The 21,130-nt window shown below is 38.1% G+C and overlaps 1 protein-coding gene across 1 annotated transcript in view; it reads right to left on the bottom strand.

The window, feature by feature from the left end:
- Positions 1-21,130, bottom strand: part of LOC113477149 — a 54,543-nt gene that overhangs the window by 28,458 nt on the left and 4,955 nt on the right. Inside the window, exon 3 of the mRNA XM_026843308.1 lies at positions 15,875-16,034. Within this exon, the coding sequence (XP_026699109.1) occupies positions 15,875-16,034 (160 nt within the window). The remainder of the gene's footprint in view (positions 1-15,874; positions 16,035-21,130) is intronic.

Raw genomic sequence — 21,130 nt, 5'->3', positions numbered from 1 at the left:
ATTCAGAAAAAAAAAAAAAAAAAAAAGAAATACAGTATTAGAATCCTTCAGGAAAAAAGCAAAAGCCTATGACCTGTGGTAACTTTCAACCCCACATGCTTAATATAGACATGAAAAAATGAAATGTCATGGGGTTGAAAACATGAAAAAATACTGTGAGTTTTTTGTTTATTTTTGTCAGTTTGTTTGTTCATCTCCTTGCTCAATTGCAGTGATAATAATTCTCAAAAAAGCCTGGGCTGGGAGTCTGAATCCTAAGCTTTTAAGTCAGAATCTTTGCCTGGCTACACATCAACCAAAAAAAGAAATAATAAACTCTAGTCAAGATGATGCCACATCACCACGAAAACAGAATGAACATGTTTGAACTGCAGCATCTTTACCTCATTCAAGAATTTCCATTAGGTTTTGTTTAAACTGTACAACCTTCTTTGTGCAGGCAGAAAAGAGGCTTGTTCCATGAAAATAAAGAAAAACAAAACAAAACAAAAAAAAAACTTTTGAAGCCAAAACATTTAGCTTAATCCATCTCTAAATCCTATTATGCATTCAACAAATTACAATAGTAACTCTTAGTGGCTAGAGATGAAGCAATATATGACAGAACAAGCAGAGTTCTTCCATGGTTAGCTTAAAGGGCACTGTCAGGTTCAAAAATCATAAATTCCTTTCTCTTTGTACACTCAGGCCTTTTCACACAGCTCTGGCACATCATTACACCCATGCTACGGCTTTGTCAAAATGCCAGAACAGCATAAATGAGAGTCAGACCCCAGACATTTAAAACAGACACAATTACTTGCACCATCACCAGTGTAAAAGCAAAGGCATTTTTTTTCTGGTAAATTTGACTTACTTATTTTCATGGTGTTATGCATTCAGCTTGGACAATGAAGTAAAAACTAACAGGCATTTATAGTAAATAATAATGAAGGAAGTTTTGCCTCACTTCAGATCACTTACCCTCTTCAGTGCCTCAGCATTTGGACTGTAAACACAGAAGAATGTTATATTTACACAAAGATGAAGTTATTGTCATTTGGTTTTGAGGCTTTTTGTTTGTTGTTTGCCATTGTTGTTGTTTTTTCCCCCTCCCTCTCTGTCCCCCCAAAGGCCCATTCCATTTGCCTTTAGTTTTCAGCACCAAATACTCATTTAGAAGCTACCCAAAGGGTTGATTTCAAGTGTTTCACATCACATGCAAATAAATTAGCACCAATGAGACACTGCAATTGATGTAAAAACTGCTCCTGTAATATTTGAATGCTGATTATAGCTCCTCAGGCTGGATGTATACATGAGTGACAAGCATTCTGGTTCACATGCATGCATTTCAGAGTGTAAATGTGGCAAGAGGAAATTGAGGGTAAAGACTCCAAAACAGTCCTAATCTGCTGTCATATCATTCTTGCTCACGCACATGTGTTTATACTTTCACTAGTAAAAATTGAACAAGAAAATATTTTTAATACTTTTCTTTTGCTGGGCCTCCTTTTTTTTTTTTTTTTTTTTTTTTTTTTTTTTTTTTTTTTTTTTTTTTTGTCACTCTGTGCAACATCCAACTGTGTGCCTCAAACTGCTTTGCAAGAGCCTCCCCAGCATGGGGGTCCCTGGCCACAAAGCATGCCACACCGGGAGCTGCAGCACCTTGGCCTCTGACCCAGCACAGCTAAGGACCTTCATGATGAGAAGCAACCATTTCAACCTGCTAGGAAGCTTTACAATAGACTTCTGCTCTCCCCATGCAGGCTAAAGCACCCTCTCAGTTACTGGCAGGACATCTGGTCAGTTTAAAGCCATTATGAAGACTCAAAGCGTTTTTCTGATGCGGTACACCTGTGCTACAGAGGGTGCTCAACCGCCTTCAGCTATTAGATTGGAAGTCTATCTTCTTAGAAGAATGCCTCTCAAATCCTAAACCCACCCTCCTCTGCACACCCATCCTGAGCTGGCACCACCACAGAGATCAGGTTCAGATCAGATCAGTTCAGGTACAGAACAAAAGGCAACCCTGGCCCCTACCTACTTGTCACATAGCTGAGGGGCAAGAGACAGCAGAAACAGCCAAGCAAACGCAGGGAAGCTGTGATACTGAGAAAAGGGACCCAAACCCAGGGAATGCACAGATTCTGCATAAACCTGCATCAAATTTGATTTGGAAGAAAAGAAGACAACACTTTTAAAGGCACCCAGGTCCTTTTCCCATTTCAAAAGATCTTCTCTGTCACTGGAACAAGCAGTTGGGTCTTGCAGACACCACAGACTCAGATATTCTGAAAGAGAGGACACTGCTGATACCAAGCAGCATAATATCATGCCACAGAAGAATGCGCTGAGGCTGTACCAGGCTGTATGGGAATTTGCTGTTCCAATCCTGGTGCTGCTGTCTGAAGGAAAGAGTGATCCACAAAGGTCTGATGTTCTGGGCTGCAGCTGGGGAAGGTTCTGGCTCTCTCACCCTGTGGAAGGACTTGATGAATTGTGCAGGGCTCTCCATAAATTATACCAGCATCACACTTACCTACAGAGCCAAAAGCACTCACTGCATATCTGTAGCCCTGAAGGTCTCATACATGCAATGGATGTTTCCCATACCTGAGCATGAAGTGGGATAACATTTGTCGACAAACGGTTTCCCATCTGTCTTAAAAACTAACAATTACATGAGCCCCTCAAAAGCCACTTGAAAAGACACTAGTTCTCAAACAGCAAATTAACTAACATCCTCCAAGTTGTTATTCAAGCTGCAGTACACACTGCTTCAAACAATGCCATTTATAAAGCAATAATGAAAGAAACTAGTCTATAAACCTTTCTTTAGCAGCAGGAGGGCTTAGGCTCCCAGGTTCACAAGCCTTTAGTTTATTTGAAGCCCATCAGACTTCAGCAAAGAGGAACTAATCAAGGAAAAGAGTACAGTAATCCTAAAAAAGCTTAACAAGATACTATCAAGTATGTTTTTTTCTCCACCTGTAGACTTTGAAAGAGATAGAAAACAGCTTTCTACCTTTACTACATTATTTTCCACTTGTTAAATGGAAATGCAAAGCCCAAATGCATTCAGTAAAGCTAAAATAAGCATCCTTTTTTTGTGAACTAGTGAAGTAAGGATCCAGTTGGCAGGCTTGCTCTCTCAGGCAAGTCTCATTAATGCAAAAGGGGTTTATCTGAGAAAGTGTAAACTACATACCCTAAATGGGGTAAACTCAACTGCAAAAGAAAACAGGACTGGGGAGGTTCGTATGCCATGACTGAACTTAAGCTTCAAGCCTGCAGACTAGCACTACTCAGAGTGTTTCTGATGGGATAATTTTCTATGCAAAAAGACTGATTCATCAAAGAATTGCTCATGTCATGGCCATGCTAATTTTGATGGCCATTCATCTGATAGACACAACAAATCCTTCTGAGATGTTTTAAATGACCAGCTGCAATTTTCCTATTTTTAAATAACCCCTTTATGGTTATTCTGTCCAGACAGATGCTCCGAAAAATCAAGCAGGCTGCTCCCACTGCTGCAACCTGGGGAGGGCTTGGGAGGAGCTCAGCTCCCTAAGGTGTTGCATAGCTTTGCCCTTTTCTTTTTCCTCTCTCATTCTGAGGACATGGGTATTTGGTCCTAGTGCCTGATGATAGCACTAAAAGTTTTAGACCAACATGCTGATGCTAGCGTCACTGGATAAATGATGCACGTTTAGGGCTGTAATCAGGGAGCCTGATGTCTAAATAAGTCCCTGTACCCAGTCACTGGAGGGAGATAAACACCTCAGATCTGTCAAGGTGATCCCAAAGACTGAGGTTAGGCACAGAGAGAGGTGCTCAAAGCCAACAGGAGAGAAGGCCCTAGGATTCATGTGGAAAGTAGATCATCTGAGCAGTGAACAAGGTGTTGTGAGGCTCAAAGTTTGGCTCCATCTTCATCAGAACATGCCAAAGTTAGCAGCTGCACACCTTTTCTGTTAATCATTTCTCTACACCCTCTCCAAAACTGCATGATTTTATTTCAGAAAGGTTGATTTTTAAAAGTCCATTTTGTTTTCAACAAAACCGAGTAAGATTTGAAACAATAAATCCATAATACCTGCTGTACTTACATGTCACCCAAATGGCATGATTATCCCTCTCTGACCACCCATCCTGTCAGATTTTCCATTAATACTAATACACAAATCCTTGCAAATGCAACTCCCATTTAACTGTTTAGGGTAATATTTTTCAGGATGAAAAGAACAGCTTTCAAAATAGAGGAAAAATCCAGAGGACATGACCACATTTCACAGGTCAGTGGCTGGGATAGCAGGAGCTGCTGAAGGAGAGCTGAAGGAACATACTCGCTCAGGGGCATTTTAGCACTCTTGTGATACGATACCCATATTCATCAGCATGCAACAATCCCCTCTCCAGATGAAAAACACTACAGATCATGTTCCTAATAAAACAGTCAATTTGCCTCCTTCTCTTTTTTGTTGTTGGCAGGAATTCCTTACAACCTTACCTCCCTGGGGCATGGCTTCCTCTCCCCCTTTGTCAATCAGGAGAAAACAAGGCTCTGCGTTGCTTGCCGGCCTCAGAGACACTTGTGCCAGGTTTCAGACAGACACAGGAAATTACTGTTGTTTTAGATGCCCTGATTATCACTAAGATGGAAAAAACAATGTAGATGGGAAGCACGGTGAGAGCACATTTCTGTCCTGACAGACACATCAGGGTGAAAATTGTGATCTCTTTAGAAAAACTTCAGCAGATAAGTTCTGGACAGAGTTGTCAGTCATCATCAGAGGAAATATAACAGCCCCTATTTCTACACAGCTTCAAAGGGTAACTACTTCAGATCTTGTGCCAGATCTGGGGTTTGTAGACCAACTCTTAGACCACAGTCTTTGGCATATCTACACCAGAAAGGATGAGTGTCCTTGCTGAGTCCTGTGAACTATGTGCATTCTACCCACACGTGGCTTTAGCTTAGCCAAATATCACCTGTAGGCTCCAGCATAAAGTTTACTTTGCTTTCTAAGCTCAGGTTAAGACAGAAAAGAGGATGGACCTGTTTGGGCTTGAGAACAAGTGTTCATCTTTGCTAAACTCACCACATAGACACACACAGCGTGGCAAGACCTCAGTCTTCCCACTGAGTTTCCTAGAGTTGTTCTTATATACAGCCAGACCTTGTTTAGTACTTGCTATATCCCTCCAGCCCCATACAGTGGGCAGGGAGATTTTTTTCTCCTCTGTGCAGGTGTCTTCAGTAGTCTCTGATGTCAGTGTGGGGAATTTTACATTTAAAGAAAAAAAAAAAATCATTTGATCCCAGAATATTTAAAGGTCATTACTAGAAAGCAAACTACTTGAGGCTTCAGTTTTGTAACATGCTCAGGTGTTCTCTAATGCACTCACATCTAAAGTAATTCAGTCTTTGTTAGCAGCCTTTTGTTTGACAATCACACAACGGTAGTAAAGCCATATCCTCTAAAGGAAAAAATTAAGCGCCTGATCTGCAAAAACACACTTGCAATTACATACATAATTGACACATGAACTTCATGCAATTGCATATGCAAGCTCACAACCACATGGTGATTTAGATGTTACATTGGTAGAAGCATTTGAATTACCTCTTACCTGACTAGATCAATGGGTGTTGACAGTACCCTGCCCAAGCTGAGGGTGACTGATACCAGAAATATAAGAAGAAGATAAAATAAGCCCAGCAATTAGAGAAGGATGAGATTTTTTAAAATCATGATTGGAAAAACAAATCTGTACAACACCAAAGAGGATAAATCACAAATAATTAAGCAAATACTAGCTTTTGAACAGCTATACCCATCCATAATGGACAGCACTACAATAATTTTATCCATAATGTGAGTTTCTTCCTAAACTACATCTGTTAGCAATTACATTGTGTCTTTAAATCATCAGGGATGATATTTCATATAACATTTTTACTCAGTATTGTAACTTTGTATGTTCTCATTATTCGGCTAAATAGCTAATTCTTTTCAGAATCCTGGTAAGTTATTGGACTTAGAGATGTTGTATGCGCCAAAGAGTTACCTGTATTACACACTCCAACAGAAAAAAATAAATACAGGGAGTCAAAGGTGTTAGCGTAACCTTGTTTACAGCACTACCCGACAACCATATGAGAGACCTATTGGCTAATTCTGTTTTGTGCAAAAATGAAGAGTCAGCTGATTTTTGTTACAAAGAATAGGAATCACCCTTGTTAAATAAGTGACTGTCCTGGGGGTTTTCAGAACTGCTCACATCATACTTCAACCTACCAAGGGGAGGAGAGAGTCATTGCATGAATTACTCCTGCAATATTTCATGAGCTAGTAAATTTTCTATGGAAATTATCCAGCTTGATGTCTGTATTTCAAACCTCACAAGAGTCTGATTTAGAAGAGAAATAGTGCTCGTTTACTGCAGCTTCATTGAAGACAAAGATGGAGAGAACCTGAAGTGTTGAAATGTTAACATTCCAAGAAAACTAATTATCATATTTTCCACTTGCAAACTTCAAACCTGCTGCTAATTAATCTCTGTGGAAAGGCTGTGTATGAATCAAATTATAATGTAAATCAGATTATATGGGATGAGATATATAACATGCCCTGTCACTGAGGAGAAATGGATTGCTTGCACAGAAATGACAAAAAACCCAAAGAGCTTGCTCTTCATTAGTGCACCGATCTGTACCAGCCAGCTGATGACAGATTCACCCCAACGGAGTGTTGCAAACCACCTTGGATTTTCAAAAGTTTGCCTGTGGTCACAAATTATCTAGATGCAAGGAGAGAAAACTATTTGACTGAGCAAACCTTGATGTGGCACTTGCAGAGTTCTGTTGTGAAAACATCTTGAGGGCAATCAAGTGCCATTAGCACATGTCAATGAAGCTTCCCGTGAATTACTACAAAAATTACAGTTAAGTGTACTCCTCCTCCATCACTGTCCAACCTCTCTGACAAAACAGTTTGGATATCTGTGGAAGTATTACAGAAATTAACACCTTTCTGCCAGTATAGTAATCAGAATAATGTCAGTAGACAATTAATTTGGTCCATCTGCATTAACACACCTTTATATAATTCATGTATTGATTATAGGATTAAAATTATTTTTTTACCATTCACTCTGGAAATACTATATTGTGCATATAAAGGGGATAGCAAAGGAGACTTGAATAAATCAGTTCTCACTGAAAAAGGAAACAAAATACATGCTTTCTAAAAACAGCTTCATGTTTACAACCTCCCTTACTAAATTCCAGGGAGTTTGACTAAATAATTTTGGTTTCAATTTATAGTTTTATTATAGGAGATACCACATGGCAACCAAAACCAAAATGCTGCAAGTAGTTCATAACATTTGCCTCTGCATAGTTTGCCTTCTCATTACTTTTTTAGTCTATTAACTTACTGTCATACAACTTTCAGATTCAGAGAAGTTTGCAAAGCTGTTTGTTTTTTTTATCCAACTTTCATCTCTCTTTTTTTTTTTTTTAAGATGGGATACAATATGGAATCAAGAAAGTCCTGTGCAGTGCTACTCTACTGGCTTAATTTCTAATGCTATTTTCATTAGTTTACTTGTTGATTGTATCTGTTGTACCATTGTTATAATTTATTACAAGGCTTCTTTTTGTGTGCACATCTGTTTAAGTAGTTCCACTTGTTAGACCTATCCACCCAGGCAAAAGAAGCTTTGCCTTTACCTAGGCTACATTACCCTGTTTTCCACAGCTTGCACTTAACACACTTTGTGACAAATTACTACTCAACTGTTGTGAAGTTTCGTGACATGCCTGGGTATGGTCAGCATAGTTGGCTATTCCAGATGCTTCTGACCATTCACATCTTTCACTGACCACTCCGTGTGAACTAAATGCTCTAAAACAACAGCAAGCAAAGTGTATCAGAACCATCTGGCCAATTTGATCCTGCAGAGTTGAAGGACTTGTTTCATACAGAAAACTTTTTATTTTAAGTCTAAGAGGCGATGGAATTCTACACTCTTTTCTGACCTTACATTTTGCTCTATTTTCTCTTACATCCCATTCCTGGGCTTAGCCTTCCCTCTGCTCATCTCATGACTTTCAATCTCTATCAAAAATACAGACTGTGCCTTCAATAATTTATCCCAGATGAGAATCTGACCTTATATACACATAGAAGTTCAGTGATACATGTGCTTGTTTCCTCCCTTCTCCTTTACTTAACACAGACAGATGGAAATTCTGGCCCTAATGAAGTCAGTGCAAGTTTTGATACTGACTGCAAAGGGATCAAGGTTTCCCTCCTACAATTTCTTTAGCAGCTAGGTAATTATTTCTTATTGCATAGTCTTGTCATCTCAACATGCTGAACTGAATTGTCCTGGGCTAGTGGGGTGGTTTACTTGTACTGGTTAAAATAGCTGTGCATTACCCCAGATTAAGACAGTGATTTATTCATATTGGTGTTTAAAGAATTAAATTCTATATTACTGTTTACTTTTCTGGATATGTTACTGCTTTCTAGTCTCCTATGCTACTCTTACAGCAAATTTTGTTTTGATACTGTTTTGCTGATTAAGGATACCAATTAAACCCAGACACCAGAGTGAAAAGACTAGGCGTATTTTACTGGTGATAATCAAATAATGTAACAGAGTAATACAGAAGACATGCAGTAAGAAAAGGTAGAATAGTGCACCTAAAGCAACAAACAGGCAAATGCATCAAATCATTGCTACATGAGAGAGAGAATAATGATTAAGAAAGATACATCACCACTTGCATAAGTTACCACCACCCAGACCCGCAGTGGCTGGGCAGCCCCGGTTACAGTGAGTGTTTGCAGAGCCTGTCCCGGCAAGGGGGAAATCCTATGGGGTGTGTCCACCCACAGGTGAGGCACCCAAAGTCACTGCAAGTTGGTCCAGCCTTATATACCAGAGATCGACAGGCCAGAATAGTTGGCACCTTTGTTTTCAGCGGAAAATTTCTGGTTTGATTCTCCTGTTGGATTCTACCCAAAGCCTGGCCAGGGCTCGGGGCTCGGGAGACCCAGGGAGTTTCTAACAAGGCCAAATACGTTTTTCTCAGCCTTGAACAAGGCTAAACAAGGCAAGTTGGATACATTCTCTCAGCATTTCATCCTCACTACTGATTATATTCTAGGCTACATCTTTCACTAGCAGCTTACATACTTTGTTAACGATTACATACTGAGTTAGCGGCTTTGGCTTGGGGCTTGTTGTTCAGGCTGCAGTATTTCAATGCTTTAGCACTTTTTACATCAGCATAGGTGGGTTGTTATAACTTAGTACAATACCTACTAGCACAATGGTTATCAGTTATAAAATATACAGGATTTATCTATAGGTCAACTCTGTCTTGGGCCAGTTGTCCAAGTCTTAGCACTTCAGATACTTGGTAGAATCTACATTGCTGGAGACACCGTACTGAGAGCTCCATGAGCAGCTTCAAAATTTTTTACAATATGGGTTAAGGTTAGGAAAAAGAAACCTGGTAGTGAGCTCACAGAATGCTAGGTTTCTAAAAGATGACTGAAACTAGTTAAGCGAAAAGAAACCACAAATCAAAATTATAAGACCATATTGTCCACTGCAGCTTGAGTTATCTCAGTCATTTGTTATTTTTAAAAGATGTGATATAGAGTACACTTACATATATATACAAGGTATAACTCATAGTCAGGGTTTTCAAACAGAAGTGTGTACAAATAAAAAGGAAATTCACACTTTCTATTCTTATGCTTTCTCAATGTGTTTTCATTTATATATTTGCAGATCAGTGATACCTAAATCAGCAATTCAAGGAGAACCCTTTTAGGAGAACCAAAAGTAACATGACTGTACAGCTATTTTTTCCCATCAGCTTCTCTTATCTGGTATTTCTCTCAATTTCTTTCCATTTTCCTTGGCATGGTCATGTCTTCTGCACAAATTTCTGAACCACTTTCCATTCTTTTCTCATATGACCACCTTGTCCTTTGCTAACCTGTCCTTCAGGACCCCACAGTTCTGTACCATGGTATTACCCCTTCCAGCCAATTTTCTCAATATCTTTTTTTAATTTAAGCCAAAATATCCCTGCAAATTTTCACCTCTTTTGGAAACTGAGCTTCCTGAAAGGCAACAGCAAAATTTCTGTTTGTGTTCATAGGAAAAATTCACCCTGCAACTTCAGAGAAATCAAATTTAAGATGATCAGATCTATTAGATCCACAAAGACAGGCTGATGTTCTTGTTCAAAATTGGGTCTGGTCTCACCATCCATTTCTAGATATCATCTTTCTCCAAAAAGAGTCAAGAAACGACACTCAAAGTAGTGTTAAGCCCTCAAACAGAAAATAAACCGATTATGCTGTCAGTATTTTCTTTTGCCTTTTTTTGATCTGCACTGTGGTCTACTTATACAAGGGGAACCAAAGAGCTTGAATTTGGGATTTGGAATTGGAGTGGGGGATCCTGCTTTTTTTGTTTCCAATACCCAACTGCAAGAAAGTGACGTGCCTGTTTCCATTTCTCACTACGTGCTATGTGCCATACTTTCCTTGGTGCAGTGCCAGCTCTCAGAGGACTTCAGCCTTTGCCCTTGGCTTCTCCTTATCCATCATCCACCTGTCTTTGCAAACAGCCTCCAAACTCCAGCATGGGAGCAAGATCAGGACCGTAAGAAGAGACAAATTACAGTGACCTCAGGTGTGGTACTGCCTGCCTTCAGCAGCCTCCACCAGAAGCTGAGGAGTTTTGCTGCAGCACAGACTACTTGGAGGCTCATGAAGCTTCCCCTAAGAGAAGACGAAAAGTTAACCTCCTCATGCTAAATGGGTTAAATGACTTGCTCTCTGCTGGCTCTTGTAACACAAACACATCCAACATCGGTTTCCTCTCTTGCCACTGCTGATTCCACCAGCAAGGGCAGGATTTTGCCCTCAACTATTCACAAGTAATTAATGCATTATTGAACAAGAATAAATAGATAGCAATTAAATAACAAGTATTAATGACTTATTTATTAACATATTAATAGTTGGCCTGAGAGTAATAAATGCAAATTAGTGTAAAGTGGTACCAAAAATTGTGTCGATAATAGGCCCTGAAGTAATCTTGTGTGTTCAAGATAATTACAAATATATTTTCCTTTCAAAAAACTACTGCCGGGTAATTTTTTATGGTTGCTATAATATCATTTTAGAATTAGAAAATTAGCCCTACTCTCATTAAAAGAATTTTGCAGTGCATCAGGCTTTATTTCAAGTGTAAGTTTCACATTATCTTCTTGCCTATAGAGTTTGCATTTTTTTCAGAAACCCTTTCTATGTACAAACCTTTTGGTCCTATGCTTGGTATACTAATGGTGTTGTTTCAGCTTGCTGCTTGAACAACTTTTCTCATCATTAGTATGATTATGTAAAATGTGCCACTGCAAGAATTGTGGTACTTTGAGGGCTAAATCCCATAAAAATCACCGAGGGCCAGATTTTTTCCCTTTTTCACTCCTGCTGATAACAATTCACCTGATAAATAGTTCAGAGGCTTTAAACATGAACAAAGTGATGCACTGGGCACTGCACACCTGAAAACCAATCCAACCACAGCAGACTCTATTCAGAAAACCACCCTGGTCAGAGCCTGTTTTACTTGAAATACTTTCCTCTTTTTCTTTTTCATTTTTTAAAAAACTATTATTTGTTTGGGCAAAACAAACCCCCACGTGATATCTTGGCTCTGAACTGACATTAATTTGGGGAAACTGATTACTTTGTGAGGACAGCAAGTCTGTTATTTTTATTATATCTGAGAGAAAAAAAAAAAAAAAAAAAAAAAAAAAAAAAAAATTGGCTAAAATCCAGAGTCCTGACCCTCATAACTGATCTGCTGTTTTTAATGGTAAATTAATGTATTCCTGTCTGCCACTAGTCCTGATATTCCTGATTCTGGAATTTGACACACATTTAACATATGCCCATATCTAATAAAAGATCAGTAAATATTCAGCTCTGCCTCCATATTTATAACAGGCTGAGGACTGAGGGTCCAGGCTTCATCCTAGAAGAGGGTGGTCAGAACACTGTTTGTGCAAATGTTTGTTTCTACAAATGTTTCTGTCTGCCTCTCTAGGTGGCATTTTTACTTCTTTGCAGCTTTCCTCGTTAAAGGCATTGTAAATTACTTCTTCCAAAATAATCAAGTGCATTTGTGTATATGGTAGGGGGCTTTGGTGGCTCTCTCCCCACAGTGCCTTCCAAACCGCTACATAAATACGATTGTGGCCATATAATCTGTGTACCTGAAAATATAATTCATTTTGTTGCTAATGAAGGTCCTACGGCACAAATTTATTAAAGGTATACTTTTCCATGGGATAATAATTGGGTCGATAATATTAAACTCATAGGCTCATTATTTAATTGCAAGGGCAGATTATGAAAACAGCTTCTAAAATGTATTTTAATGAAAAACACTACATCCTGACCTAATCATATCAACCTTATGCTATCTAATTATGGATGCAAAAAATCATTAGAGTTGCAAAATATTAGTTCCAGCTCCATCAGGCTGCTAGCTGCCCCTTCATGAATATATATATTTTTTTACTCTATGATAAATAGTTAATGAGGTAAAAATGACAAAATTTGCATGTAGGCAAATTAGTTTAATAGAGTGATGTCTTCCTGGTCTGCAGAAAGTGACCTTTTTCCTATCAAAAGAACAACTAAAAATACTTTGAAATGATGGCATGGATGTCATTCCACAAATGACAAATCACTTCTCTGAACAATATAAAAATTATAAAATGCAATAACCTTAAATTCTCATCATACTGTAAATGTGTCCTCTGCTGCTGCATTTATCAATTTAATAAAAGGAAATTAAGCATATTATAAAATACCCATTTATGGGGCAATTTTTAATCCAGGGAATAAAAATGAGAAGCACATGGTTAATAGCAAGAAAATATTGCAAAAACGTAGACCTATTTTTTCCAGAAGGTTTGACTGACTATTTACTTGAATGACTTCCATTTAAAATATATTTTTTATATGGAGTGATGTAAGATATGGCAGACTCGTGCTTCCCTTTATAAAAATTGCTCACAGTTAATTTGGTATCTTATTTAAAAATTAACACATTAATAATGCACGCTATAAGGCCTAGTGATGTGTCTTCCATACTGATTACTTTGTACAATTAGGCATACAAAAAGAAAGGGACAAGATAAATACCTTATGCAAATTCATGACAGGGTCTTTCAGTATTTGCAATGCCTAGGAGCATAAGAGACCTGAAAGTATAGCTCCCAGTCCTGCAGAGAGCTCCATTTGGAGAACCTGTTTCTGGAATGGAGCAAGATTTTTATTGCAAGACTAGATTTGCCAAAGAGCTAATGAAACTTGGTTTGATGGTTCTCTTTTCAATCAGAATGATTTAAACAACAACAACAAAAAAATGGAGCAGAAGGGGAAGATTTCAGGTTTCTGAAGAACATTGATTCTTTTTTCACAGTATTCATGTTCCATACAGATAGCACAGATCTTGTGCCCACTGAAGTGAATGGTAGAGATCCTACTGATGCCAGTGATGCAAACTTCTGCACTCTTCCACATTACTCTTATCTGCTTATATTGTATAGTCTGCACCAATATGTCCCATAAAGAACAGGAATGTTTAACAGTCATAGCCTGGCATTTGACTAGGGCTTATATAAAGGAAAAGGCATGAAATTTATGCAGATGTAGACAGAATAGGAATCAGAAGCTTGGGGACTGAGAGTAAAAACAAAAGTGTGCACACTCTGTCAAATGAAATCCATGCTGCTCCCTACACAGCCCAGGGAACCCTCCCCCTGCTCTGACAGGACCCTCTGTGCCACTGGATCTGGCCAGAGCTGGGTCCGTTTTAAGGGATCTCAGACTAAGGTCAGGTACCCACATTTCAATGTGGCTTTTCATACACACCAAGCTGCATACTGGGATCAAAATGAGGCACTTACATATGTCTATAGCTATGAGTCATGTCTTTCTGTCCTCTGAAATACTTATTATTATAGCAGTGGACAATCCAAATTTCTTCCATTCAGGGACAGATTATTTGTATACAGAGAAGTAATTTTTCTTTCCATTCATTTCTATTTGTCTTTACCCTCATCCTCTCCTCCTTTCCCCCCTCTCTTTTTTTTTTTTTTTACCCCCTCATTCAACCCTTTCTGTACTGCTACAAGAAATGATATGGTGATAATATCTTTATAAATGTATTCAGCATTTGAAACAGAAAAGTAGTTGTTTGCAGTTGCCTTATCCACCACGTTTTCCACATGGCGTTGGTAGTACTGGCATGTAAAATGAAGTCTAGAATTTATATTCTTTGTTTGACCCTACTTAACTTGTAACAAAGGTAATAGAAACCAGTCATCAGTGGCTACACTTTGACTTACTATAGAAAGATTTTAAGTGAGAAAAAAGGGTTATTTTGCTTACTGGGCTAAAGCAAATAAGTATTATCTGTATAAAAAGTGGGAATGTCTGAGGTAGGTGGCTGTTGTAGTGCATTCACTCATTCATACCTTTTCCCTCCCCTCTTGAAATGCAGTGTGGTGCTCTTCACTTTTCCACAAAAAATTAAACGCACTGAGTATCTGTTCTTTTGTTCAATTGGCACATTCACCTTTTATTTTTCCTTTCAGGGTCCAAACTGTCATCAGGAAAAAACGTGGAAAATAATTACAGCTGTGCCAGATGTTTATAGCAGTGACAACTGAGGCTATATATTTATATAAACTGCTGATCTTTCAGAGGTAGCTACAGAGACTTGAAAAAGCCGCAGACCCTAATCTGAAATCACTTGTTCCGGTGGATTAGAAAAGAAAACAAAACAAACAACTCATACATACTTCAGAGGACTAATTTCCTCTCCGGAATCTGTTAATTTTTACACTGAAGCAGGAGAGTTACTGAACAAAGTACAGTGCACAGAGTGACTCATAGATGTATAAATTCAATTGATGAGCACTTTTAACAACTGTCCAAGAGCTGTTTTATAAGATAGTCATATGGGAATTAATAATGCTGATGCAAAGCTAGAAAGCAGGGAAGAAAATGTCCATCACAGAAGACAGACGATGACCCTCACAGAGTAGTGACTATGTTATTTCTGTTATTTTCAGTTCTCTGAAAGCAGTTATGTCCAGAAGCACCATTTGTGAATGGGATCCCCAACAGTAGACACTTTGCAAACACAGATATATCTCTTTCACATCACAGCTTAAGTCTGTGTATGGAACTAGATGCTAGTAGCTTAACAGAAAAGAAAGAGGAATTTTTTTGACAGCCAAAGTAGAACAGACCAACTTCAGACCTCTCCTACCTCCCCTTGAACATTTCCAACTCAGACCACTATCTGTACTGTAAGATAGGGATTACCACATCTGACTGACCAAACTCGCACCCCCTCCTCAGGGCAGCCCCATCCATGCCCTTGCAGGGGGTAAATTCCACTTGTCCATGGAGCTTCCCAGTTTGCTGAGCTGGCTGAGAAGTTACCTGGGATGGTACTAGCATTTAAACAAGTAGTAAGTTTCTACAACCCAGTCAAGAATCACCAGATGGCATAGGTATTTTTTGACATCAGTAATGCTGCTAAGCCTTTGGATACTAAACAGATTGTAACTCCTGAGGATGCTTCAGCAATGCACACACAATTTCCCAAAATGATCCTGAACATGCTTCTTAGCATTTCCATTCAAAGAAGCACCATAAGAATATTTTTCTTATATATCTAGGTCCTTTTAGGTAATATCCAGAAATACAAAGCATTAATTTGGACCAGACTCCTTTTGGAGACTCTGTTCGCCACTCACCATCCGTCTTTCACCGTTGATTCCTCTCCACTGCTCAGCCCTCTTCATAATGTAGCTCAGTTCCTGACTGGAAATCTCTAAGTCCAGTGGAACAAAGAATGTGCCTTCCTCACCATGAATGCGTTGAAACATATCCAATAACCAACCTTCGCTATGTAGCCTAAGGATAGAAACGATACACTTGGTTTATCTTTGAAGGGACTCTTCATGCAAAAAAGAAAAAGCTGATGTAACCTTTTGTAGACTTCTAAATTTTGGTTCTCCCTTCATGATTATGTTCTTTACCCATGAGTAAGAAGCTTCTTTACCACAAGTTCTCCAACATACAACTCTCCTCAATCATCTAGAGACTTTACAATACCTGAATAAAATCACATAAAATTAAGCTGCAATTTCTTTTCATTATTTCAAGATATTGACTTCCCATACAGAATCTGATCTTCCTTTCCTTCAGAAATGTGCAATATCTGTCCTTAGAATTGAGCTGGGTAACTAATTCCAGTGCTTACATGGAGTACCTCAGTTAGCATGAATGGAAGTCCTGCTGTCCTAGGGTTCGGTAATTAGCAAACCACATCATAAAGAAAGGAACTACTCCCCATTTTTTGCAACCCCAAGCCTGAAGTCTATACAATCTAAACTTCTCTTGATGTTAGAAAAGTTCATTTCTTTTGTTGGATTTATTTTTCTATGACATTTCTGTACTGTGGTAGGGAATTGAATAAGCACTACGCAGTAAAATTCCCTACCACAAGAAAGGCTTGCTGTGTGGTATTTCTTAATGTAGGTGAAACCAAGAAATATTGTGAGGCTTTTGGAAAAGCCTAGTGTCACATTTTTAGCCTTAGATGAACTTTTAAAACTTCAAAACATTGCTGTTTAATTCAAATGGAACCTCTTCAAGTTCATCTCTTTCTCATTCTACTTTTATTCCAAAACTAGGGGTTCTGAAAATAAAGATCAGAAAATCTGGAATCTTGAGCTTGGATATTAACCTGAGGTCTTTCCTTTTTTACCCTTTTCCAAGCTAATACTTTATTACAATTCAAATGTTGCTTGGTGCCAATCTCGTTTTTTCCATCCTTCCTGGAGACTGACCGGCTTTCATGAGAAGTGTAGGGATTGCTGTGTGGTGCTGCAACCATCAAAAAGTCCAGATTCCCATGGGGCTCTACAGATCCTTCATTTCTTTTCAGGTGGGAGAGAGTACAGGCACAACCTCTTTGACCCTCCAAACTCTCATTCTTCTCATGGCATGCACTAAAATGCAGCTCTTGTGGATGATCCTTATTCTTGAGTCTTGTGTTGGCATGTATGTGCTAACTCATGTGTGTGTGGGTGGAAGGTAGTGGACTGCTAAGTAAATCAGAATGAAGTTCACATTTACACTAGCTCTACATCTCACCTTACAGTGCACAGAGTAATTGCAGAGAAGCACAATCAATAAACTGCTTAGTACAATTTTGCCCACAACCAAGATCTAGCGTGGAACAGAAATAAGGAGATGCACCAACAGACAGTTTTTCAACTTGATCTCTGGAGGAGCTTTAGCTCTCTCTTCAAAGGGGTATATGTACCTTAGGATCAAGTTCTATATCCAAGAGTTTCTGTGATAGAGTGGGTGTTCTGATACTGAAATCTGGCAGCCTGGCTCAACATCAGATTAAGGATTTATATCTCCTGCTTTGCTGCAAAGGCGTTCTCTGCTTTTTTCCACACCCTTCTTTTCTGAAACACTCCTTTTTGAAGCTGCAGCCCTAAATCTGCACAGTTTCCAAGATGTCATTTTAGGATTCTCTTATCAAAAGAGGAGATCAGCTAGAAGATAACCTAATCGAGATGTAGGTACTGGGATTATAAACAAACTGGCCACCAAGAAATAATAGAAAAAGCTCTAAAGTGTGAAATGCAAATCAGTGCTAAGGCAGAGTAGGATAATAAAGTATTTTAAAACATGTTACAAAATATAAAATATTTTATAAATAACTAATATCCTTCATAGAGTAATTTTTTAAATTCTACAGTATCTTCAAATAAAAGTTCATTTCTTAATCCCTAGACCTACATTAGATGTCCTTTCGACACAACAGATATATTTTTGCAAACATTGACTCATAACTTATAATTATCTTGTGCTTAGTCGAAAAACTAACAATCAAGCTAGGGGGTTTTCTGGGCTTCCACTCATCTTGAAACAATAATATTCTATGATGTTAGTCTTTGAAATTCCAGGTCAGAAATTTAAATGACTTGCCACTTATCTTGCTAAACAAGAAAAAGACCTTGCCATTTATTCAAGCTCACTTAATGTAACATTCTGACTTCAAATGAAGTAAAATTTAATGCAGTTAAATTACTGTCTATTTGCTGCCATAAACATTTTCTATATGAAGATTTTAAGCACATGGTTATAAACAATATAATTAACTTTGAATTAATTAAGAATCATGAAGCCTGTCTTCCAGCTTTGTTCCTTTTGCCCAAATGTACTCAGCCTTCTCCAGTTACCTGCTTTAATTTCTTTTCTTTGGCACAAAAAATAATAAAACACTCCTTGTATCTTAAAATGGCCTCTTATAAATATGACAGTAATCATTTCTATTGCTAATGCCACAAAGAGTAAAACAAATATCAGATGTTATTTTCTAGATATATGAGACCCAGTATAATACCTTACAAGTTCATTTATTTATCAGAATGAAAAAAAAAAAAATTGTAATTATTTACTGACCAGAGTCATACCAAAGAACTGACTCCTCAAAAATTTACACAAACCAAAAATTGAAGGGTAGTTTGAGTAATTTAAAACAATTTATTACATCTTCACTTCAGCCTTTCTCATCCTTTTCTAGAAAACAACTGTAAAAAAAAAATTTGCTGTTAACATTAAAAAAGTTAGATCTTTGAAGCTTTTCCCCAAAAAATATTGCAATACTAGGAAATTTAGACTCTCCAGCAGGCATGTTTAGTTGAGATAGGTCTGCATTTTCTCACAATGCAGAAAACATTTCACCAACAAATTCCTGACTGTTTCTAATGTCTATTAGAATTAAAATGAAGGAATTTTAACCAATGCCACTTCATTTTTCCAAAAAGTAATTAGAATATCTCTCCATGTTCGATGTGCTACAGACTCCCAAGACACCCAAGGGGAGCCAGATTTATTGAGGTATGTTGGTTTAGAAAGATACAAATAGATGCCTACTGCTGTTTATCCCCTGCCCATGATTTCATTAGCTTCCTGGTTGTTTATCAGTGCTGCCATGAAGCTTTCTAGCTATGGCAGAAAAAGACACTTCCCCTACTTGCTTTGGTGGTCTGGTGCGTTCACTGTTCTCTCCCTTTTATACACTGCTGCACACTTCTGTTAAATGGCAAATTGCTGAGTAATTCTAACCAATGGCACCAACTCCACCATCCAACAGTCAAAGTCTTCCCTGTGGACTGGTGTCTTAGGACACAGAAGACATCTCAATATTTATTCTGGTTTACCCTATGAGAGAAAGATATGGTGGATGCCTGTGTAAAAAATATATGTTTTCTGAATCAAACAAAATTACATTTGAATATCTTAGAGATATAACCCCTGAGAAATATTGATATAAAGGGGTACTACTGCCTCGGTTATAATACTATTTTCTCTTGAAAACAAATGCTGTTATATCAATATTCAGGAAACAATGTTATGAATTGCAGAGATGCTTTCCTTAAAAACATTTTAAAAGGTTTTAATGCTATCATTAAGTGGACTGAAGGCCAAGGTTTCCACTGTGTTGGTCTGTGGATACAAAGAAGAGAAAGTTGATCCAATTTCAGAAGCTTATAGCATAACTTTGCTCTGCACAGACTTCAGTATTCAAAATGTTTCTTTTTTTTTGTCAAGAAAAGAACTTCAAAGACCTTATGCACTGTAACAGATTTTGTTATCTTCCCTTTGCTTTTGTATTTTGCTATGAATCATTTTTAAAATGTGTGGTACTAAGACAACTTTTTTCCCCTAGTAACATTCTCCCCCCACCCATTTATTCGAAAACATTATAGGAAAATTGATCCAGAAGGAAAGGAACCTTTGATGATCTTGCACCTGTTCCCCAGACAATGAAGATGTTGGTAATATTCTCATAAAAACCTGCCTTACAAATGTTTTAATTTAAATTAATTTTCCTGAGTAATAAACGACAGCAGCTAAAACTTATGAAGCTATTCAAAACTATTAAGTCAATGATTAAGAAGGCATTAACATCTCAAAAACTAATTAACTAGACTACCAGTACATTGGAGTTGTGTACAGCTTCCAGGAATGCAGGAGCTTTGAAATACTTTGCAGAAATTTAGACTGCCATTTATCTTTTTCTGCCTGCTGCAATGGAGTTTGTGGAAAGGAGACCGAGGGATGATTCTGTCAGACGGAGGGCATATGTGGAGCTTTTTTATTCTTACACCTGCCTGTGTTTTGCGTTTGTGTAAGGCTTTTTACTGGTGATTGCCAGCACTCAATGCTCATCACTGGGTGAATCAGAGGCCAGTACAAAATTCATGATGTATTATAGAGGAGTACTCAGAAAAAATAAAATACACTTTTTCATTCAACATATTAGACAACCTATCTCATTCATTTTCAGTGTTCCATACCTGTCATTGACTGTACAGCTAATAGTGCCTACTAAAAATGTGGGAAGAAAGGTAGCTGGTCAAATTTCATGATGAACTGAAAACTGGTGAAGGGATAAAATCATGGAGAAATTATTTGGATGAAGTCATGTCATGCAGTTGGTTAAAGCCTCAGTCACATTAAGCAAAAAAATTCTGTATCATCAAAAGGCCCTAAGACTCAGGGCGACTGCAGACTCAGAGATTTTGCACTTCACACCATGTGTAACTTTCTGATTTTTTCCTGTTTCTCACAAAAACCCTTCTTGGAAGACTAAAGACAACATCTTCTGAAGTACCTAAATAAAAGGTGCACACACTTTAGACACAGACACCATTGTCTGAAGCCAAAGAAACAGAGGCTCCCAGACTGTATGAAAAATTGTTATATCAGTTGTGTTCCTGTTGAGGGAATAAGTGGCTCCCTCTCTGATTCACAGCGCCCACTAAATAACAGTGCATTAAAACCTAAGCAGGAGATAACCTCACCTTGATCATCTGCAGTTCTGGGCTCTGGATATGTGATAGTGATATGTCTTTTCTGATGTCACCTTATTTTATCTTACAGGAGAAGAGGCTTGAACCTAAACTCCTAAAAGAATAATG

Source organism: Athene cunicularia (genome assembly GCF_003259725.1).
Source record: "Athene cunicularia isolate RWA chromosome 2 unlocalized genomic scaffold, athCun1 chr2_part1, whole genome shotgun sequence".
Lineage (NCBI taxonomy): Eukaryota > Metazoa > Chordata > Aves > Strigiformes > Strigidae > Athene > Athene cunicularia.
This window is presented reverse-complemented; position numbering and strand designations above follow the sequence as displayed.